Here is a 25,192-nt window from a genome sequence, read left to right as displayed (position 1 = left end):
AATCACACTTAAACTCTCATACCATAGTCAAATATAGAAAATGTTGTCATTGAAATTTCCAAAAGGAAGGGAAATAGTTTAAACGATTTAAATATGTATTTTTCTATACAAAAATCAGTAGTTCTCTGAGTACACGCCATGGCAAGCGGGCTACCACCCGCTGTTCCACCAAAACCACGGGCTCGTGCAAGATCTGAAAGTCATTTCCAAGTTGCAGGTCTACCAAATGTTTTGCCGTTCGAAGGTGGTCATTATGGTGAACAGCCTAGACGAAATTCTGGAAGTAACATAAACGTAGGCCGAGACATTTTGAAAATAAACAAACAATATGGTAAAATCACGCCACTTTATAGAAGAAGTTCTGATAGTAATTTTGATACAGGCCTAGGTTTTTCGCCGATAGATGAATGTCAGCAATATACTCAGATAAAATCAAAAAGGCCGGATTATGAAAACCAAACAATAAGTAAGTTTTACTCTTTTTAAAGTAAATATTGTAGTACACTAGAACAACTTACCGTTGAAGCGTGGTTTCCACTAGCGACGCAACGCAACCTACGCGCAACATAAGCAAAATGCCCTTTCAATAATTGTGTTTTCCCCCGCCTGCGTGAAATCAAACATGATTGTTGCGCATCAACGTTAGCATGCCGTAGACTTTGATGACCTAGTTCACCCCGCGTACTTTGAGTACGCGCTGTACTATGTTTTCCAGTGTTCTTTTGCGTTGATGTGTTTTTGCAGCAGCAATGTTGCGTCGATCGTAGGTTCCCACTTGTGATTACGCAATAGGCCTAAAACACTTTTCGTCAATACGTCGCTGCGTTACGTTGCGTTAGTGCCTTAATTGAACTAAAATGATGTCTTATGAAATAAGTCGTATGTACAGTACATCGCAGTAAACAAAAGAAATGTTTGATTTCAGTTTATTTCTAATTTTGTATCAAGGTGATTAAATAAAATCATAGAAGCTTTATGCTTAACTCTATAATGCCTTATATTTAAACAGTATGGACGGGTGACATTGACATAATATTGTTCCAATAAATAGGTGGGCTCTGTTGCTAATTTAAGTTAATTTATATAGAAGCCAGAACGTCAAACCTGTAGATGGTTGGGGGTGATCAAAGGGATGGTTTGTTACCCGGATGTACGAGGCTAGAGTACAAAGAGCTCAATAGACAAGAACACGTTTCTCTCAATTTTTGAAAGATACTTCCTCAATTTAAACAGTATGTTATTGTCCAGAGTTTTTAAATGGCAAAATAGAATTTAGCCTAGTTCTAAGTTTCTATACCTATTCAATGCTGTGGGTAATTCAGTACATTGTTTGCTAATAGCGCCAGAGGGCTAGAGCTTATAGCACGTACTGTATATTCTCAATTGTCAAAATACTCAGCTCTATTTGTTCAGAATTTCGGCACAATGGGCTACTTTGGTTCTAACTCTAACTTCCTCTATTTATTCTTTTATTTGAATATATTATATATATCCTCAATTAACTAAAATTTCTGATTGCAAAATAAGATATTTATTTGTAATATTTGTAAATATCTATGGTACATAATCTTTAATAATATTTTAATTTCATTTTTCATAATCCCCAGCAGCTCCCACAAGGCCCTCTATAAAAAGGTATGAATATGTTTTTAACAAAGTTTACTTCATAAATAATATTACAAAGTTCAACAATTTATTATATTATTTTAATTTTACCTTATAATATGATTTCAGACCAATCGACATCCAAACGAAACCGCTGCATTTGTTAAGAAAGGTAAATAATTTGTTTCTTCAATGTTAAAATACTATTCTAAAAGCTGCAGTGAATCCCCGTGTAGCGTGCTCGTAAAAGTTAACCTAAAAGTTAACCTAAAATTATTTGATCATTCCGTTAACATTTAGTACGGTGATCTTACGATTTTGTTTGGCTAATCAATTCCATCAATTTCAATTTAATATTCGCTCAATATTGAATAACGTTAAGTAGAAAGATAGAAATAATAATTTTTTTTTAAGTAAAATTTCAAAAATTGCAATTATTGTTTAGTCTACCTTTTCACTGCATTCCAAGATATTTCATTATAGCGAACATATTTTCACAAAGACTAATGGATGGTGATTTTTAATAGTTGAGAGATATTTAACAATAATACAAAATAATATGAATTTCTGTCTAGAGTACATCTTTAAACTTGCAACTTCAAAATAAGTTAGAAGATGCAGGCCTCCTTAGACTGACTGAAATGTCAAATCCCGAACCAACAAACTGGCGGAAACAGGAGCCGGATTGGTCATTGCAGAATACATATAAAGAAGCGTCGGATATGGTGCAATATAATACAGAAGTGGAGGAGGAGGAAGAGTTAGATAGTGATGACATATCGGCGTCTGAAGAAACGGGCACCACTTCCGTGCATTATACAATTGAAACAAACACAGAAGAGGATTTTTCAGTAACATGTAGACCTATAGATAGAGACCCTAGCTGCATACAAGTAAGCTATAACCTATTGTGATTAGGTAGAAATGTATTTGTAGTCGTTTCTTTCATTTTTTTCAGCATCTGTAGAATAGAATATCAAATGGCACTGCTGACCTTAGTAGCCCAAACTGGCCTATTGAATATTCAAATCTTCGCATGACTCATTGTATCATTATATAATACTTGATTCGATTTATAAAGTTTGTTGAATATTGTTTTAATGATTTTACACACAAATCTTACACAAATCCTGCACAAATCATTTAAATATTGGTTACAATGTTCTGAAAAAAACCCCTTAAAGGCAGTTCAATTAATCTATATTATGTTTTCAACAACTCGTTAAACCAAATTTGACATTTGCATTTTTTTTAAAGGAATGTGCAGATTTATTTAGTCAAGTGACGTGGATTCACAAACATGTTAAAGAAACACGAGATATGTACGAAAAGAATATATTGAAGCATAGCATATTCTCAGCCGGGGAGTTAAAATTGTTTTATCACTTGGATGAAATTGAAGAAACTCTACATAGGTACGATAATGGTATTATTATTATTATTATTTTTAATAATACATCAACTATAATTATTATCTTTAACAGAATATTATATTTGTATTGCTATACAAAACAGATTGAGCTTGATTTTCTTTACTTGATTTCTCTCTATAAATAAGATTTTTAAAAGTCCATTATTCATGAAAGACTATTGCATTTCAACCATTTTTATGGTTGAGTACTAAATACTGATTTGTTAAATGTACATTTGCTAGCAATAGTGTTATTAATAATATCAATTTGTAACTTTTTTTTCTATTGTTAATGATATATTTCGTTTGTAGCTTCATAGAGAATTTAAAGTATGCGGTTCAAGATGTTGTTGAAGTATATAAGTTGTTGAAATACTGGCTTCAGGAGCGTTTTTTTGAATGTTTTGAGTCTTACTATCTGCATCAAGATATTCGAAAGAATCTGCTTACATTCGTAAAGTAAGACTATTTTGGTTTTCACAATTATATCTCGCATACCAGTTTATGTTATTTCATACATATTTTTACATTAAATTGTTATCCTCAATAACTTCGAAACTAAATACCCATGATGGAGTAATAATCTATTTTGAAGTAAAATCATGTTGCCTTTTATAATTATGATGAACAAGACAGAACAGAACAAAATTCAGTATAGTTTTCTATAATTGGAAATGGTTTTAAAATGAACGACTTTTTAAATAGAGTAATATGTAATTCTAATAATCGATATCCACAGTCCAGTACGTAATTCTAATAATCGATATCCACAGTCCAGTACAGTAATTCTAATAATCGATATCCACAGTCCAGTACAGTAATTCTTTGAACATTTGTTTAGTGTGATGCAAAAATATTGATATTGTTAGAGGGCAAACTAATTGCTTAGTATTTTCTTGCGTACTTATAAGTCATTGCCTTTTACTTTTCTTAAAGGCAACACCATCCTGACTGCCATATGCTATTTCAAAGGTTGTCACAGTCAACTCAGGAATATTCATTTAGGGATCTGGAAGAACGATGTAAAGAACCAAATAATTGGTGCGCCATACTAGCGCGTCATCTTCAGGTTGGTAATAATTATGTAGTTCAATATGGATTTAAGCGTTGTTCTTTAAGATCAAAGCGGTATCCATAAACAAATGTATCAGTTGTATGTACTGTATATCAATAAAAGGCCAACAGAGTTTCCCCATGTGGATAATAAAGTTTTAATTGAATTGATTTAATTACTAGACATATACATAGCCTATACATAATAACAAATAAAAACTTTGGAATACTAGTCTTTGATACGAACACCAATCTATCAGTAGACTTTTGTAACTATTTGAGACATTTATTATTGTTTCTTTCCATCCAAAAAATATAAAACATTTCTATTTTATAAAAGAAATTAAAAGACGCAACAGTCAATTACCGGGGTAACACTGTGAGCCAGATAGCACACGAAACGCACAAGCTGTTGGAGAACACACAAGCAAGATTGATTGCCGATTACAAGAAGAAAGCTAAGAGTATTGCCAATCATTCATCAACAATCGTTAGACGGATAGAATTTCCAAAGAACGAACATGGACTCATTTGTCAAGAAGTAATGTTAAATCATATTATTATTTAATAGGCAGCCTTAGCTAATATACTTGAACTAGATAAGAATTGATAATTATACTTAATTATTTTACTATTACCATATGTCATAAGTATTACATCTAGTATAGTTAGGTTTCTGTATGTGTATTCAAATGGAAATAACGTAAAGTTGTTATTTTAATTTTACATATATTTACTATTAATATTAAGTTGCTCTCTGAATTACATATCTACAAAGTCTTTGTAGACCCACATCTTCATTTATACAAATGTGGTATTTTGAAGCCATATTCACATTCCTCAAACACCTCTTTAGAGTAATAGAATATTTACTAGATTATAAGTGTTATTGTATTGTCGTGTGTAGGCTTTCCACATACTGACTGAAGAATATGCAAAGATGCAAGGGATTCTTTTGAACGTAAATATGCCGAAAAAATCCGAATATGGAAGAAGTGATTATTCTGGCAGCAAAGTTTACTTGGTGGTATTCGAAAAACTCGTTCTTTTGACAACAATGGAAGAAAACAAGAAAGAGTAACTATTGAAATCTATTATTTTAAATTATTGAAAAATTTATTAAAACAAAATATGTAGATTCAATTATGTATGTTATAGTTCAATATCCAGAAAACAGAATGATTTTTATGATGCATTATTATTTTTGAAAAAATTAATTGTACAACATGAAACTACTTGTAATATCTAATCCATCCAATGTTTAATTAATATCTTGTTTATTCAAAATTAAAGTAAAAGCACATCATACCAGTTACTGGAATGCTGTAACAGAAACTACGTTGATTTCGAACAACTACCAAAGAAAGCGTCTCCACATCCTCATACGTTTGTACTGTACTTCTACCAACTTGCTGGACAATCTAAGAATCACTATTCAACTAACAGATACATATTAGCTCTTATTGGAAATGAAGTAACACACACGTAAGCAAAAACAGTTTTACAAGATGCATTTTCTGAATAAACGATCTCAGTAAGCGCCTGTTAAGAGGTGCCTACTCTATCGTACATTCCACTTCTGTCATACGTGCAAAGAAGCATCTTTAAAAGTTGTATAGGGCCTTAAATAGAACAAAACTAACTTGTCTCGGATCGGAGAGCCTTGAAATTGACTGTGCTTGGTTAACTGCCCAATTAAACTACAGTAGCTTTATTAATCGCAATACAATTTAATTTGTCTAGTTCATTGTTGGCAGAATGGAAAAAGGCTATACTAATTCCAGAACATGGTATCTATGAAACATGGAGTAAGTAGCAAATATTTATTTTATTTTTTTTTTTAACAAAAATTAATTTCAATTTCGCAATTCATCGTTTCTATAATATCGACATAGGTATAAGAAAAGAGTGTGTTAATTAATCAATGTCAAGGTGATTGTTATGTGTATGTACATGTGTATGTATCATCTTTACCTTTTTATTCAGAAACATAAATACATGCATACATTATAATTATACAGGTAGACCCAAATATGTGATACGTCAGCAGTATACTGACAAATTAACTGGCGTCACGTTTACTCCTGAAGATGAAGTTGATGTGATTGAAGAAACTGATGACAGAGGTGACAAAAATTACTTAATATTTAGTCTAATTCAACCGTCGTTATTATTTAATTGATGAAAGCATGGTTAAATTAAATACTATAATAAATAAAAAGATAGATGATGATTTTTAATTTAATCTATTCTTTTTTATGCAAAATGAAAAGAATATATAGTACATTTTGGTATTCTTTCTTATACAGCTATGTGTCATGTGGTCAGATTACACGACAATAAATTCGGTTGGTTTCCAAGAGAAAAGGGGGAACAATTGGAAAATGATTACACAAAATCAGTACGTTTGAAGCGAGATAGAAGAGAAGAAATAAAGAAGGAACGAGAACTTAACTCACAAAAGAAAAAAAGGTTGAGGTATTATTTATTCAAGTCTTTGAATTAGACAGCGATTCCGCCGTGCCATTATTTGCATGTTGAAAATTGTAAAAAATATAAAATAATATATAAAATAATATATATGTACATTGGCTCGATCAATTATTATATTGTTATTGTAAATGTATGGCTTTAACTAGAACATAGTTTGAACAATCTTGAATTATTTAACTGTAATTTAAATGCTAAACCAAAAAATATTGAAAGATTTTAAAGAGGCAAAGGACGTGATACCAAAGAAGATATATACAAAGCCACTTGGTCATATCAAACGGTAATCTCTTCTTCCTCGATCACATTTGCCTAGACAGAAGAAGAGTTTACCTTCCTAAATGTACTTAACCTAACCCTCTAAATAATCTCTCTCAACTATAAAAAAAAAACACGCTATTGATAGACCTCGAACCCAGGGTTCCAGTGTCATAGAGTAAACCCTTTACCACTCGACCAAACATTTTGGTTGGGATAGTCACGTCAATTGACTATGATGGCATGGTTGTGCAGTCTAGTGTGACCGTGTATTCAAATGAGGCAAAGGTGACCGAGGAAGAATAACTTACCATATCAAACACAAACAAAAATCGTATTCACAATATTATTATAGCAAATAAAAATACGCATGCGTAACTTATTATAATCTTCTTAAAACTAATTTTCCGGTTTTGCAGGACTTCGGGTGGAATCGGAGATGAAGAATTTTCAAAACGAAAGACTGTTCTAGGTCAAAGGTTTGGAGGTGTAATTTCTTACAGACGGCGTTTACTTAGAAGCCGAAGTACAGAAGTCAATCAGAGTAAGGTAAGTAAATATAAACTATATTGCTACTATGCATGTGTGCATGATTTCAGCAACCAAAAAAAAATATTATAAGATTTTTCATATTTGTTTCAGGGAGTAAATTTTGAATTACCAACACATAATAAGACAGACCTACAACGTTCCAATTATTCAGAGAAAATTCTGTATGGAATGACTATGATTGAAAAATCAAATTCAGAGATCCAGGATCAGGCAAAATGGTATGTGAAAACTATTTCATGAAACAAGAAACTGATATTATGTCAACAAGTTTTCCCAAAGATTTGTACGCAAATTTAGCACTATTTTACAAATGCTAGATACAACATCATTGGAAGATGTGTGTGTGTGTGTGTGTCTTAAATTCATCAGTGTCACCACGTCACGTTTTTTAAAATTTATTTGTCATTTAAGAACAAAGATCTGCTTTTAACACTTGCATGTATATTGCAGTACCGGTTTTATAACAGCAAAAACTGAAATGGTAAATTAATTAGAAATTAAAATTGCCAGAACCACGTTTGAGCTGCTAATCTTAAATTGATCAAGTTGATGTCTAGTTTAATTGTACTTTGGTAGGCATACATATTTATTTATTACAAAATGTTGTCCCAATCAAAGAGTTAAAAGTTTAAAAGCCAAGTTTAAAAACATATTTCTTTTATTATAGTGTTACCGCAGATGAGGGTTTATATGAGGATCCCTATGTTTTTATGAAATCTGCTACCTTTGATGTCAAAACTCTACCAGAACAGAAGACATTAAAAAATCCTGAAAAACGTACTAAAGTACCATTTCGAAAAGATAAAAAGAAACCTAATGTAACTTCAAGAGTCGACTGTGCAACCAAAGCAGGTAACTGGAAGTTAGTTGATTAATTAGAAAGTGCTTAACAATGCATTTGCTTTGGACTTCTCTTCTGTATTTTTAAACTACTTGACATTCTTAATCCGTTTTTAACATCCAAAGAAATTTAATTTTAAAATTACTCTATTTATGTTATTTTATTAGATTCTGGAAATAAGACAGATTGTAGTCCACCTGATAGGTAAGTAGTCATTTAAAAAGCAAAATAAATGGTACATTTGTTTTGTTCTTTATAGTTATAGAATGTACTGTTAATTCATTTTAATGTAAATGTGTTTTATATATTTACAAAATGACAATAAATTTACTTACTTACGTAAGAAACTAAGATATTTATATTATGCACAGTTTTAAAAATATAATATTTGTGTCGTCTTACCTCGTTTTGGCATGCTTACAGTGATGTTTGTTTCGGTAATAAATGCATACTTCATATTTAGTGTATCCAGGCCTAAACTCAGTTCTACTTTGATCGATAAATATAAAAGCGCCCAGATTAAATAATTTGTGTGTTTGAAGCATATTCGAAGGTTTATAAAGTCTATACGTATTCAGCATTGTTTTTATAAATTTTTCTTGAAACTAATAGTATTAACTTTTTACAATTTAAGATCCAGAAGCATACAGAAGACAGATCAAGTAAGTTTGTATTCTCAAGTAATCGATAAACTCTATTAATTTATTTTCTGCACAGTTAATGCTATACTTTATAAAGCTGATGACAATGAGAGTATGACAACGTTTGCTGTTCTTGCGTGATATTTACAAGTCTCTACTATTCAGTATAATAACATCATCAACATTTTTAGGTTTTTAGTGAATTTGTGGATTTCGTGAGCAAAACTTTAGAAGACTTGAACACACTCAATAGTCGTTACGTCACGAATGCAGCGCTGGACCCACAGAATGGTATTTTACAAGAAGGAGAATATAGAAGACTGTTTGCGAGAATTCCAAAGCTCATACAGTTTCTCAATGAGTATGATAATATTTATTATCTGCAATAGTTTTTATGTGTTTATAAGATGTCTATTGTCTATTATAACTCTTGTAGATGGCCAAAAGCATAGAGCGGTGTGCAATCAGTAAGAACAAATTTCACAAAAACAATTTCTGTTATCTATTTGTGCAGCCTACTGGAGGATTTGCAAAAATGCAACCCGCTAGATGGTGATCAGATTTGTCAGCTCCTACTTGACGTTGTAACCCCTGATTGTCTAAAACGTTTCAAAGATTATACGGTTTATTCAAGATTTCAAGAATTTACCCTGTCATATCTAAGGTTAGAATGATAAAATTTAATGAAATGGGAAGAATTCTAGAAACTCTAGCAAAAGTAATCATTTGAAAAGATGAAAAGACAACATTTTTGGACTAACAAAAATCAAAATATCTTTTTATAATTGTCATACCATATCATAGGAATTGTCATCATTATTTTTCTTAACGTTTCCACCATGCTACCATACGTTTGTTCTTTATTTTTAGAAGAAAAAGAAGTTCATTTGTTGAAGTCGTAAGAAGCCAAGAAACAACGAAAGATACCTTAGATCATATGCTGGTTCAGCCGTGTTATTTCCTCGAAAAATGTCACTTTTACATTAAAGTAAGATACATTGATTGTCTTTTTAGTAAAGAAAAAAATACATATATACCTGGTCTAAAAGTCAAAGTTACATTAAATGAGTACGGTATAAACTGTTGTACCAAACTTTAATGAACTACAATTATATTTAATTAAAATCAGGTGGAATGCCATCCATTAGTAGTAATTAGTACAGTCTTGTTTACTCTTAATTAATTTATATGTAATTAATTTTACCAGACCAGAGATTCTGAAATAAAAGATTGAATAAATGAATGAATTAGTTCTACCTACACCGTTAGATTAATAATTGATTGTAATTTTGTTTTTTAAGAGATTTCAAGAAGCGATTCAGATATCTTACAACCCGGAAGCAAATGTAGTGAGACTTGCTTATGACCTTACTCAAAACATGAATCGCATCATAAACGAGTGTCAAAAACATAATCATGAATTGCAAATGAAAGAAGAACGACATGTATCAAAGATTCTACACAGTATGGAGTTTGAAACCGTTGAGGGTGTGCTGTTATCAGAGGTAAAATTGTAAAAAACACTCTGTAGCAATTTGAAGGACAATTGCACTTTATTAGAGTGATACTTTGAATGTATTAATATAACTGTATTATAAAAGCAAAATTATAAAAATCTCAACAATAAAAATCCAACAATCGTGTGGCGTGCCTGGATGAGTACTGATAGACAATACGATAAATTCCGATACGTATATTTTTGCCTTTGTATTTGTTTTGTGGTTGACATGGATGACATATTTAGAGGTCCCGATATTTCTACAGTTTAAAGAAGAGTTGCAAACCTAGTACAAAGTATTTTAATTTGTTTATTTTAAATGTGTGTATATTTTCATGTGTAGAAGGAGAAACAAATTAGTAATGAGAGTTGGGTTGAAAGTTGGAATGACGTCATAGTGTATTCCAGCAAGAAAAAGGGTAGCAAAGACTGGAAGAAATCAGGATCAAATGTAAAGTTGGTCACATTCGAACGAGTGGTAATGCTTATCAACGAAAAGCATAACAAAAAACACAATGAGTAAGCATATAACAGTAAATTAAAACATCCACTATCATTAGCAGTTTAAAAACATTGTTTAAAAAGAAGTGAGGCATTTTTATCTTTAAATATAATTTAGTCAATGTTACATACGGAGGCCTACTGATGTTTTCTTTAGCACATGCATTAAAGTTTAATTATGAAATAATGAAAAATAATGACAATTTTAATCCACCACAAAACAAATACAATATTTTATGTAAACAAATAACAATCTAGAAAAAAAATATACAGTTGTACCACTGGCAAGTACCTGCTCAGATCACAATAACATTAATAAACTAGCCAAACACCAACAATAATACTTTATTTTTTTTTAATTTTTAATATTTTAATTTACCAGTACTATTTTTTAATACGAAATTGTTTGCTTTTTTGATGATCAGATGAATATCTAATTTTGAATGTTTTAATATGTTCCAATATTCAGGGTTTGCTATAATCTCATCGACTGTGCCAACAAGAACTTTGTTAAAGTTGAGAACCCATCAAGTGACACCTATCCGTTTAAAGTACCAAAGAAAAAAGGTGTGTCAATTAATGTATTCTTGATTGTTATGCACAATGACACGTGTCCTGAGAGAAGGCTGTACTATGTGTGTTGGGAGCCTTCGCAAGACAGGTGGGTTGAGTTTGTTCTTAACATTAGGAAACGTTATAGTGTGAAAATGTTTAAAAGCAAACGTTATTGATTCCCGACAAATTCAATTGTTGTTTTTGACTAAAATTATGTTACGGTATGAATTCATAAATAGAAATATAAAATTAACAACATTCCATACTGCTTCCTTTATATGAATTTACCTTCAAATCCAAACTCCAAAATTTAGATCAACAGAACGAATATGTATAATATAAACGAACTTTTGTAAAATACACTATTTACTATGTTAACTTTAAAATTACAGAAGTTTCGAATTCTGGCAAAAAACGTTGTCCGTTTCATCAAGCGACGACGGGGAACAATATGCCCCCTGGAGTAAGTGATATTTACAATATTTTTAAGTTTGAGCCAATTTACTTTCACTTTTTGGTGTTTTAGTTGAATTTTTAATATTCACTTTTAGTCTGAAAGAGGGGATTATAGATAGGTGTTTCTTTCGAAATATATTTTATATGAAACCAAGTATTTTGTGTATTGTTTGATAAGAATAATAATGGATAAATGCATAAATTAACATTTATTTGTAAAAAAAATACCTACAAGCTTAGATAAATTTTGTTTTATATATTTTGGTTTTTGATCTGCCAATATCATTGGTTATTGTGTTGAGAATGTATATTAATCTCTACACATCTCATTTCCCTAACATTTGATAGCGTGCTGTATAACATTATGTTTAAGTTTTATTAATATTTACTTGATTGATTGATTGATTTATATGGCTTATCGAACCAGGTAGACCAAAATACAAGATTGCTAAAGAATTTCATAAGAGTAACAGTGGTAATCTGGAAGTCAATGTTGGTGATGAGGTAGAAATAACTGATAGATTAAATGGTAAGTATGCTAGTATAACATGTTCATATCTAATAACACAAACATGCAGATCAATGATTTTTAAAACAATATCTAAAATTGAAAGGTGTAAAATTATTTTTCATACCTTCTATAAATGTACCGAACTTAATATTGTATTCCCGTTTGTATTTGGAAATAACGTCTCTAGAATCAAACCTATATACAATAAACAGATATTACATTGTTGAATTTGTGAAGTGAAACGACGTAACAAAGTAGTTTTTGATAATGATAAATAATATTTATATATGTATCGTGTAATTCTATCTCATTGTACAATTCATTGTTTATTATCAATTATATAATAATAGGTTGGGTACGAGCTATAAATCTTACAGACAGCAAACAAGGATGGATTCCAAATGAATGTCTTGGCGAATCAATACCAAGTACCGATTATACTGTAAATGGCTAATGTAGGCTATTCACGACGTCAATAACAATTATCATATACCCTTCCATCGAAGCCTTGAATGTATATAATATCAATCCAAAGGCAAATGACTAATGACAATGCTGTGGGTATCAGTGGCTGAATCTAATGGAGATACAACGTAAAATTCATTGTATAATAAAGTATAAATTTGTGAAGTGAAACAACGTAACAAAGTAGTTTATGATATGATAAATAATACTAATATATAATGTATCGTGTAATTCTATCTCATTGTACAATTTATTGTTTATTATCAATTATAATAATAGGTGGGTACGAGCTATAAATCTTACAGACAACAAACAAGGATGGATTCCAAATGAATGTCTTGGCGAATCAATATCAATATACTGTAAATGGCTAATGTAGGCTATTCACGACGTTTTGTTAAAGTTATCATATACCCATGCTCACCGGGCGGTATGCGATTTTTTTTTTCGTACATAAGTTGGGGACCCCTCATGAAACGTCACAAAATAAACATGAATAATTCATCAGTTAAATTTTCTTGTTCCGTGTGCACCCAAGCGTATAGCAACAAGAAGTGATTACAGTAGTTTACACAAGTGCGGTACGATTCTAGGCCTATCTCCGCTGTGGTTGCCGCGTGCGATTTCATAATAGAATAGCGGCGTTTTGTGTGGATTGTCGAAATAATCAGCCTTTAGTTTATGGTGTGTTTAATATAATTTATTACTAAAGAATTACGTGTTAAAATTATAGTTTCTATTGATACTATTAGGCCTAATTACTATTCTCTAAACCCATGTCTATTCTAGTAGTAGCTGTGTTGGTGTGTGTGACGTGTGTGTTAGAGTCAGCAAAATTAAATAAACATTACACAAAAATACATTTTTTATTCTCGTGGGTCTAATCTTCCCATCTCATGTGTTCATATACGCGCATTTTTAAAGTTCCTTTGATTACATGCATATTGTTTGATAATAAAATAGCAGAATTAAAAAAATACAGTACACAAATTATACACATTCTTTATTCTTGTGGGTCTAAGCTTTCTTTGGGCTATGTCCAATGAATTACTATTTAGTGTAATGTTTTGCCTAGTACGATTAGCCTCGACTCGACACATTTTGCATAGTGGTGTGTGTGTGTGTGAAGAAGAGTGCGCGAAGGCAATCACGTGAATTGACTTAGAATCCTAGGCCTACTGTAAAAGTATCGTATCGCAGTTGTGTAATCACTTCTTGTTGCTATACGCTTGGGTGCACACGGAACAAGAAAATGTAACTGATGAATTATTCATGTTTATTTTGTGACGTTTCATGAGGGGGGTCCCCAACTTATGTACGAAAAAAAAAATCGCGGGCGGTATAGAGCTTCCATCTAAGCCTTGAATGTATAATAAATATCAATCCAAAGGCAAATTACTACAAATGACAATGCTGTGGGTATCAGAGGCTGAATCTAATGGAGATACAATGTAATTCCAGTCAGAAAAAAGCCCTTCACCAGTGCGAGTGATATAATTATATATATTTATGTATAATGATAATTCTTATTTTTTATCATTATTTAAAACTCTTATTGACATTATTGTACTTCTTTAACCACACTTTTCTCATCATGTCTTTAAATATTTCTGTTGAATGTTCTAATATATATATATATATATATAAATATATAAAAAGTACATTTACATGATTCAATAAAGTGTAGAAAAAAAAACCATTTTTATGATTATGTATCGTTTTCTGGTTGATAAACCTTAAGTTATTTGAACTTATTATGTACTCTTTATGCTAGATTTTTGTATACGGCTGACTAAACATTTATTTATAATATTATAGATATAAGGAAGCAGTTAAATCCTTTCTGACTCCCCAATTGGCGTGTAAAAACCAATCGAAACAAGCGCGCCCCTTACATATTGTAGTTTTATTTGTGTTAGATGAACAATAAACATCTATTAGAAATACTTAGTTATTGGTTTTTCTAAATGAAAAATCAATGGAGCATATTGAGGAAACGTATATGTACCAAATTAAGAGATAATTTAGATATAGATATAATTGTTAGTACCGTAAATGATTCATCAGTCATTTGGGAAACGCCATGGCAAGCAGAGTGCCGCACATAGATGCGCCAAAATCTCGCCCAAATTCGGCGTCGGGGGATGGTAACGAATCTAAATCTTACGTAGATTTTTCGACCGTAGATGAAGATGAAGATCAATATACTCAAATTAATGAGCCTAGATATGAGAACCAACCAATCCGTAAGTTTTTGTTTTTTTGTTTTTGGAAATTAAAACAGTAGCAGTACACGAAAATACACCCCAGAAAATTTGATAAACTCAAAACGGACTATAATCGGGCATTCAATGCAAAATACCACACATTGAATTAGAAAAAAAAATATTGATGTAACTTTATATTGTATTGTAATGTTTCTGTTATAATTATAAAAAAGAAACATGTTAAAATTCGGGTAAAAATGTTACTAAACTTTTACCGTCACATTTTATATTATGATCAGTTTAATTATTAACTTTACTTTACCTCTCTTTCACAACCGTTGAATAATTCTTCTTACTTTCTAGCTATGGATTTACAAAAAAAGATTTTGCTTATTTATTTTAATAACTATAAACCATAGGTCCATGTATATATCTATTTTCAATGTTTAAAAAGTTCAGATTATCATCAGCCGTTAGAGTTATGGCAAAGGATTACACATTTTAGAACGTATTTCGTCATCTATATATAAATTTACGTAAGGGCAAAATTCGGTAAATCGCGCCTTACTTCTAGCATTTTTACTCGATGGTATGTAAAGTTGGTTCGTACTTTCGGTACTGATTTTAACCGCCTGATGTAACCCTGTTTACTAATTAAATTGAGTTAGATAATTAGTTATTGACGATTAAAACGAATTTAGGTTCAACGATTTGCCCCAAATAGGGGTGTTTTCCGATCGTGGTATACACTGTCTAATGGATGTCCGTCTTGAAAAATACCCGCCACAAAAATGCGAGGAGGCTTCGCATTTTCCTATCTCCTCCTACGATAATTGTTTTTAATAGCTGAAAACCGGTTGAACAGCTAGAGTACAGCATCATAATGTTGAAGACAGGCCGATTTTCTTTAAAAAATACTATTTTGATAGATTTAATATACGATTATACAAATGTATTGATTTGCGATGAATGGAACATCCCAATCTCTCAGTCTGCCAGAGTTTGGTTTAACACAAGTAGGTAAATTTATGAGCCCTTGGTTTAACACATACGGTAGGTAAATATATGGGCCCTTTGAGAATAAACTTGCAATACTTTGACAATACTGTAAATACCTATTAACTATTTTTGGTCCTCATTTAAATCGAACATTTCTTACTGTGAATGTTCGTACTGTTAGATGTAATATAAAAATATATACAAATAAACTTTATTACTGAGATTGTGGTTAGGCTCTACTGTTAGATATATAAACACATTAATTACCAATAATATAAACGTCGTAGTGGTATATCGTGACATGTACTTTAATATGTCAATCGATTATGACAGTGACAGTTTTAACAAAGTATTAAATCGCAAATGTTTTACTGTATTTAGAGGTATATTATTTATGAAAAACATGAACAAAATATTTCGTTACTGAGTGGATAAAGAATATATTTAAAAATTGTTCCTCTTTGTACCTATCCGCTTTCCCATCCCTCAACCCTAATGTTACATACAAAACACAAATTTTCTTTAAATGAGTAATTTGGCCTCATTTTGTGATAAGTTTCTCCTTCGGAAGTAATTCCCAGGGTGCTAATTTTATTTGACTACATAAATCATCGTGTCTATTTATTCGTTTCTGTAAACGACAATGTATCGTAGTCCTGCGGTACGTACACATTTGAAATCGCCAGTTTTGTTACGCTGAAATTACTGTGTATTCGAGAACCATCTGTGGGCACGACCAAGATGGTACGCGAGCGAAGCGAGTCGTAATTCCGGTGGGATCCGTGGAGAGGCATATCTGTCCTTTTCAAGTGTGTGGGCACTAATTCTTAATTTATTTTGAATGGTAAAAGATATGGTTCAATTTACAATATGTTCTGTTTTGGTTGTTAGTTAATATTAACTGACTGATTGATCAGTATACTATTATTCTAAAATCTCAATTGCAATAAAACGTTACGTAGTACACTGTACTGAAAGCGTAATTGAGAGTGACAAGTTAAGCGGATGAATATAATTATGAGAGCTCGCTCCATACAATAGAACGTATTTCTCATTTATACTGAAAACACACTTCCTCAAACGTCACATATGCTAACTCTTTGTGTTAACAGTTTTGTAAAGTGTAAAACCCATTTTATATTTTTATTTTTTATTATTTCTATGAATACATATGTTACCAGTAATTAACAAAACATATGACTATTACACATTCCATTCTGATGGAAATTTAGGCAGATTTTTATTGTGCAATAGTCCCATAATAGTCCACAATAAGCCCATTGCATGCATTTTGAAGTAATGACATCGCATTTTCTTTCTTCTCTCATTTTCAATCAGCTGAAACTTCTTCAGAACACTTTCCAAAAAGGTATGTTTTTTGTTTGTTTTTTGTTAATGTCAAATCTATTATAGAAATTATGGTGCTTGGAAAATTAAACAAAGCAGTAGTCATAAACAAAGATCTAGTTATTCTTAATTGATAGGGTAACTAATTTTTAAAAAATGCCCTGCATACAAAATAGAAGTTACCTGTTTGTTCAAATGTTATGTAAAACTAAGTTTTTTTGCCTTATACTAAAATCATATTGTAAGAAAGAACAATAATCCTTAAATGAGTGTAGTAAATTAGTGTCATACATAAGAGACCAATCTGGAGTTTATATAATTTAAATATAAAATGTTTACTACTGCTTGTCATCTGTACAATAAATAGTATTAAATCACACTATAAAATTCAGAGGGAGACCATTGTGTAATAACATTAAAGCCCTAATATTATCAGATCCAACCACCAAACTACTAACAACGTTCAAAACTGCAAAAGGACCTACAGAAAATAAAGAAAATGTATTCTAGCCCTAAAGCCATCTTGGGACGAATCAACTTCGGTGAAATTTCAGCATGTTTGCCTAGTAATGCCGAGTTGAAATTTGAAATTATAATTTACCATTTAGAGAAGCCTTCTCCTTTAGTTTACGACGTTGTTTTATGTATTAATTATCAAACCGTTTCAATAACAAATTATTTATTATCATTTGCCTATGGACCCCGACCAGAGGCAAACAGTTATACTGTGTCATAATTGAATTTGATGAACTCGGATTTAAATTGGTTTGAAATATTTTAGAACTACCTAAAATGTCGACGAATAAGTTGGTTATATTATTAGTATAACGTTAGATGAATTCACTGTCTGTGTTAGTATTCATTAGATGGTTTGTGTTCCAGATTGATTGTGATTTGGCATATATTGGTAGATGGTGGTACATTGTATTTGGTATAATGTGTCAGTTTTTATAGGACTGCATGAAATATGAATAGACGAATTTTGTATGAATGCTGGTCGATGGAATATATTATTCTTGGTGGATTTGGATTTCTATAATAATGACAATCTTGGTTATTTATTTATTGATACACTTAAAAAATAACAATTAATTTTAGTTTTATGATGTAATGATTTTATTGTGCAATAGTCCCATAATAGTCCACAATAAGCCCATTGCATGCATTTTGAAGTAATGACATCGCATTTTCTTTCTTCTCTCATTTTCAATCAGCTGAAACTTCTTCAGAACACTTTCCAAAAAGGTATGTTTTTTGTTTGTTTTTTGTTAATGTCAAATCTATTATAGAAATTATGGTGCTTGGAAAATTAAACAAAGCAGTAGTCATAAACAAAGATCTAGTTATTCTTAATTGATAGGGTAACTAATTTTTAAAAAATGCCCTGCATACAAAATAGAAGTTACCTGTTTGTTCAAATGTTATGTAAAACTAAGTTTTTTTGCCTTATACTAAAATCATATTGTAAGAAAGAACAATAATCCTTAAATGAGTGTAGTAAATTAGTGTCATACATAAGAGACCAATCTGGAGTTTATATAATTTAAATATAAAATGTTTACTACTGCTTGTCATCTGTACAATAAATAGTATTAAATCACACTATAAAATTCAGAGGGAGACCATTGTGTAATAACATTAAAGCCCTAATATTATCAGATCCAACCACCAAACTACTAACAACGTTCAAAACTGCAAAAGGACCTACAGAAAATAAAGAAAATGTATTCTAGCCCTAAAGCCATCTTGGGACGAATCAACTTCGGTGAAATTTCAGCATGTTTGCCTAGTAATGCCGAGTTGAAATTTGAAATTATAATTTACCATTTAGAGAAGCCTTCTCCTTTAGTTTACGACGTTGTTTTATGTATTAATTATCAAACCGTTTCAATAACAAATTATTTATTATCATTTGCCTATGGACCCCGACCAGAGGCAAACAGTTATACTGTGTCATAATTGAATTTGATGAACTCGGATTTAAATTGGTTTGAAATATTTTAGAACTACCTAAAATGTCGACGAATAAGTTGGTTATATTATTAGTATAACGTTAGATGAATTCACTGTCTGTGTTAGTATTCATTAGATGGTTTGTGTTCCAGATTGATTGTGATTTGGCATATATTGGTAGATGGTGGTACATTGTATTTGGTATAATGTGTCAGTTTTTATAGGACTGCATGAAATATGAATAGACGAATTTTGTATGAATGCTGGTCGATGGAATATATTATTCTTGGTGGATTTGGATTTCTATAATAATGACAATCTTGGTTATTTATTTATTGATACACTTAAAAAATAACAATTAATTTTAGTTTTATGATGTAATGATCATCTATCCATTTATTCATTATACATACAGACTAACCACCGATGTCCCAAAGCAACCATTGCAAAAAGAGGTAATGTTTTAAACATTTTTATACAATAAGTTGTAGCGTGTTTGTAAAAAATATTGAGTTTATTGTAACTTTTTCGCTTAAAATTTAATTTTTGCTCTACGTGTAAGAATAAAGCAGTGTTTTTAAAGATGTATTGTCCCCCAAAAACATGAAAAATGAAAATTAATTAAATCAGACATTGAATATGTTATTTTGTAGTTTTAATCAAGTTAATCACAAGCTTCGCTTTTTTAGGGATGTTGCCCCTCTTATTTAAATCATATTTACTGTTAATTTTTATATTCTATGAAAGAGAAGAAGAGAAATAAATGTTACTTTGATTGATTGATTGATTGATTGAATTGGAAAAAAACGAAAAAAAATCATGTTTTTACTTATAAAATGACAAAATAAATGATAAAATTCAACCAAAAATCAATGGGCTGGCAGCCAATTTGACCATTTTTTGCTTTAAACTACATTTTCTTTTCAGTAAATACATTTTTTTCGATCCAATTTTTTGTCAAAGTGGATAACTATCATGTTATATTAAAATGGAATATTCAAAAACAATTTTTTTAATAATTATTTTTTTCAGGGGGACAATACATCTTTAAAGAATATGTATTACCATAATATTTGCTAAGGTCCTAATTTTAATGCACAGTTCAACGATGATACCCTAATTGTAAAAACGAATCTTGATACTGCCAATACATTGCTATAATATTATTATGCATACAATATTATTTTAGCAACGGAGCAACCTAATTATATCAACACAATTTTAAAATGGTTAAACCTTATTATGCAGCTTCAGGACAAGTTACGACAATCAGCTATATTTCCTGGAACGACTCAATTACCATGCTCAGGACCAACAGACCGACAGCAGCAAGAGCCGGATAGTCCGACTCCGACAGAATCGGAACAAGACACATGGGATGACGAGCAAAATACTACAGAAACGTACCATAATGCGATATATGATGAGTTAAAAGAACCTACGTGTATAAAAGTAGGTTACAACTCTGCTTAATAGTACTATAATCAATTCAATTATTTAATGCCTGATAATCTTTTCACATTTCATCATGAAATCACCCCAAGGAGAAATTTAAAAAACATATTTTCTACCGCATCTAAAGCCTTGTCTACACTATCAAACGTTATGTGATATGCCCATATATGGACACGATGATGTCATATCACTTCCATATTTAAACATAGCACTAACATGGGAACATCACAGTTTTTTGACACATACAATTTTATAGTGTATACAAGGCTTAACGTTGGCCCACTTTATATAGAAGGATCATTTTCCATCAAAGTGTTTCAAAAATCACAAACAAGCTTTTCACTACAATAATTATATTATTTGTTTTAGGAATGTGAACCTTTATTTAATAAAATGAAGTCGATACACGTACGTTTGAGAGAAACACGGGAAATGTACGAATTCCAAACACTTTTCTCTGACGGTGAACAAAAAATGTTTTCTCATTTGTATGACATTGATTCTGATCTTACCAGGTACGAAACCTTGCATCTTCTGTTCGTTTTGTTAAAATGTGTTTGATGTCTCATATCTATGATTCTACTTTCAAACACGTATTTAATTGAAAAGGCTAAAGCATGATGTTAAAATATTTTAATTATAGTAAGAATTATATCATTCATACAATTGTTAGTGCTATTATTACAATAATTAATAATAGTGTTTCTGGATGTAGACATGATATTCAGTTTGAACTTCATATGCGATTAGGATGACAGCGCATTTAAAGATGTAGTTGCAGTATTTAAAAATCTTTCTGATTTTGAGTCGTTTCCCTGAATCAGGATATTTTTATTTATATTTAAATTTCTTTTTACTAACATAAGTGTTAATTTGTAACTTAATTGTTATCATTATTAATAAAACTAACCTACTTCTGTAGCTTCATAGAGAATTTAAAGTATGCATTTCAAGATGTTGTTGAAGTGTATAAGTTGTTGAAATACTGGCTTCAGGAGCGTTTCTTCAAATGTTTTGAGTTTTACTATCTGAATCAGGATATTCGACAGAATCTGCTTTCATTTGTAAAGTAAGATTTGCTTTTTTTTTCATTTCATTGATTTTTAGATATAAAACATTGTATTTGTATTCTAAAGCCTACATACATATTTTTTTTAAAGGTAAAAATAAAAACAATAGGCTTTGTAACATGCAATGGTTATATTCTTTCAAATCAGTTCATGTTTTTTTTAATGATAAAACTATCTTTGTTTATTTATTACTTGTGGCATTGTTGTTTGTGAGAGTTAAATTCCGCCCTGTACTATAATCACCAGATTATCTATCTTCATCATTAAGGTTTTTAATAGAATACTACTTTTATAATGGGAATACGTAATTTAATAACAATAAGTTATAGAGTACTGTTGACAATTTTTTGTTGTTCAGGGAATACCGGACAGACTGTCACATGTTGTTTCAAAAATTGACGTTTGAATCAAATAAAGAGTATTCATTTACGGATCTGGAAGAACGATTTAAAGAACTTAATAACTGGTTTGATGTACTAGCAGATCATCTACAGGTGTGTAAACTAGCTTAACTATGTTTTGTAGGTGTGGTAGTATAGATTCGTCGTGTGACTCGCTCATTTGAGACACATGTGGTACAATATATTTAGGCTTATATATAAAAACATCTAGGGCCGTTTTAATGCTCTTAACAAAAAGCAATACGATTAATGTTGTTTATAGCTACACACTATATTTATAAATCTTTCTATTTTGTAAAAGAAATTACAAGAAGCAGACGTTAATTCCCAGACTAACACTGTGAGCCGTTTGGCACATGAAACGCAACAGCTGTTGAAGAACACAAAAGCAAGATTGAATGAGAAAAAGAAGAATGCCAATCATTCGTCAGGAATCATCGGACAGATAGAGTTACCAAAGAACGAACGTGGAATCATTTCTCAGGAAGTAAAGTTCATATTGTAGTTGTTGGGTATAATGTTCTGTCTAGGGAGTAATGGATTATTATTATAGCATTTGTATTGTTGGTCGGCTATACGGTATATGATCGAGTCCCTAGCTGCGTTATGTAATCGCTGACGAATGTAGTATTTTACGAAATGGTCGCTTTTAGGAGGTGGTCGATTTTGAGAAGGGATAGGGCCAATAATAAGTAAAGAGATGCGTCTAATCAAATTTATAGATAGGTTTTGTACAATTTTAGTAACAGTAACTACATTAGCTGTTGACATGCTACCTTTTTTAACTAGTGCTGTTTTTTTTACTACATAAGCTGTTTCTACATTAACTGGAAGTTTTACTACACAAGCGTTGTAGTATTGTACATTAACAGTTGTTACTATGATATCGGTATAAATAAGCTTTTGACGATATACAACATAACGACCACCTTCTTTATCGTCCTTAAACAGTTAAGAGGACAGAATTTAACGGTTAGCTCCGCCCTCTTTATTAAAGCTCATGTATATATTATTCCAGTCCTGTTTCGTAAAGTCCCTGTATTATCACCCTAAATCGTCTATCGTCCAAGGTTTATTCAGTACTGGCTGAAGATTACCCAGAAATACAAGGGATTGTATTGAACGTACGTATGCCAAAGAAATCCAAATACGGTAGAAGTGATTATTCTGACAGCAGAGTTTACTTGGTGGTATTCGAAAAAAACGTTCTTCTGACAACAATGGAGGAAAAGAAGAAAAGGTAACTACACTTATTTATCTATGGGGTAATGTACAAGTAAAACACAGACGCCTGCGATTTTACTTACAATTACAGAAATTACAGAAAAGCTAACACTGGTTATGGCAGGTCCAATTTCTTCCATTTTCACGTTGAAGGTTGGAGGTCATGCTTTGACAACCGTCTCTATCAAATGCTTGTCTTACACAACTGTTGGTGTTGATCCATTCTTTGATGTCATCAATCTATTTCCTACGAGGTCTGCCTCTTTCTCTTTTACCTTCTATTCGTCCCTCAATAAGGATCGTTGCAACACTACTTGTCGTTTATTATTATGAATATACATTTTCTTTTTATAATAACAACTAACAACTCTCTTTCTTATTTAACTTGTAACAATACATTTCTATTCGATACCATCTTTCACCATGGTATGTTTAAACAATCTTCCATAGCACGCATCTCAAATGCTTTAATTCTGTCTGAGACAGATTGCAAGAAAGTCTGGGTCTCGCATCTATAAAAAGCTGTTTAAAAGATGTAGCACTTGAGTAGTCTAGGACACATTCTTGAAATTCTTTTGATTATTTAATATTAATGTTTGTATGTAACGTATGTCTTACTAATAGCCCTTGTTTAATGATCAGTTCCTCCACCAGACTACCGGAATACTACTACCACTACCACTTCCTCTTCTTCTCCTTCTCCTTCTCTTTCTCCTTCTCTTTCAACTACTACTACTACTACTACTACTACTACTACTACTACTACTACTACTACTACCCCATGTGATGGCATCCAGAGCATAAGGTCGCTTATCAGTTCACTTTTGTTGCGGAAAGAGTGTCCAACAAAGCGGACTCTTCTTTCTTTGATGACATCGGTGATCTTGCGTATATTCCCATATAGCTGAGCGTTCGGGAGGTGCTCTTGCCATGAAACGTTAAGAACGGCTCTTAGCATCCTAGTATATGTTCCGTTTAGAGTGTTTTCAAGTTTCTTAGGTAGGGTCCCTGTCGATGACCCGTTTTATACTAAATAAAAGTATACCAGTGTTTAAACTTTATTTTATTAATCTAATCTTAAAGTAAAAGTAAACCCTACAAGTTACTGGAATGCTGTAACAGAAACTACGTTGATTTTGAAAGACTCCCAAAGAAAGCGTCTCCACATCCACATGCCTTTATCTTGTACTTCTACAAACTCGAGAGACAATCAAAGACAAGCTATTCAACACACAAATACGTATTAGCTCCTACTGGAAATGAAGTCACACATGAGTAAGTAACTTTAGCATTTACCTCTATTTATCTATAATACAGTGATAGTAAGCCTATAACTTATTTTTAAAATTGCGCAATGCTTTTTATTTGGCAAACATATTGTTTTACATTTAAACTAAAAATTGCTTTAGAAAATTAAATGTTCAACTGCAAATTAATTTTGTTTTTATAGTGTAATGGATGCATGAGAAAATGCCATTAAAATTCCGGAACGTGGTATCTATACAAATTGGAGTAAGTAGCAATATCTTACAATATTTAAAACTAGAATTTAATTAATTATTAATGTTTCATTCTGTAGAAAAAAAATAATTAAGGCATTTGTCAAAAATTGTGGTATTATTTTCGGCTACTCCTTTCACATTGTGTTTTGATAGTCCTACTGCTTTTTATAAGCATAATATGATATTGAAATTAGAGC

At 31.3% G+C, this 25,192-nt stretch overlaps 2 protein-coding genes across 4 annotated transcripts; both read left to right on the top strand.

The window, feature by feature from the left end:
- The first annotated feature begins 44 nt into the window (after positions 1-44).
- On the top strand, positions 45-14,437 carry LOC140062682 (uncharacterized). Of its 3 annotated transcripts, none has more exons than XM_072108985.1 (27): positions 45-466; positions 1,611-1,635; positions 1,735-1,777; positions 2,181-2,498; positions 2,863-3,020; positions 3,329-3,475; positions 3,953-4,085; positions 4,410-4,610; positions 4,977-5,146; positions 5,363-5,554; positions 5,813-5,877; positions 6,091-6,195; positions 6,379-6,547; positions 7,237-7,366; positions 7,460-7,587; positions 8,037-8,221; positions 8,378-8,414; positions 8,845-8,872; positions 9,043-9,212; positions 9,366-9,515; positions 9,722-9,839; positions 10,153-10,356; positions 10,693-10,868; positions 11,320-11,511; positions 11,798-11,868; positions 12,289-12,390; positions 12,723-14,437. In XM_072108985.1, the coding sequence occupies exons 1-27, from the start codon at positions 139-141 to the stop codon at positions 12,824-12,826; spliced, it is 3,849 nt and encodes a 1,282-aa protein (XP_071965086.1). In that variant the 5' UTR covers positions 45-138; the 3' UTR covers positions 12,827-14,437. The 3 variants fall into 3 exon arrangements, with proteins under 3 accessions (XP_071965086.1, XP_071965087.1, XP_071965085.1); XM_072108986.1 differs by having other exon boundaries at positions 1,608-1,635; positions 6,379-6,541; XM_072108984.1 differs by having other exon boundaries at positions 1,608-1,635.
- A 483-nt stretch (positions 14,438-14,920) lies between these two features.
- LOC140062057 (uncharacterized) lies at positions 14,921-25,008 on the top strand. The gene is made up of 11 exons (XM_072108101.1): positions 14,921-15,083; positions 18,605-18,635; positions 19,759-19,798; positions 20,592-20,795; positions 21,168-21,313; positions 21,721-21,867; positions 22,227-22,362; positions 22,571-22,756; positions 23,340-23,509; positions 24,577-24,768; positions 24,944-25,008. Exons 1-11 carry the CDS (start codon positions 14,921-14,923, stop codon positions 24,957-24,959), a joined length of 1,431 nt encoding a protein of 476 aa, XP_071964202.1. The 3' UTR covers positions 24,960-25,008.
- The last annotated feature ends 184 nt before the right edge of the window (positions 25,009-25,192 follow it).

This window comes from Antedon mediterranea, chromosome 11, assembly GCF_964355755.1.
Source record: "Antedon mediterranea chromosome 11, ecAntMedi1.1, whole genome shotgun sequence".
NCBI lineage: Eukaryota > Metazoa > Echinodermata > Crinoidea > Comatulida > Antedonidae > Antedon > Antedon mediterranea.
The sequence above is the reverse complement of the archived record's forward strand: the minus strand, read 5'-3'. Positions and strand labels throughout refer to the sequence as shown.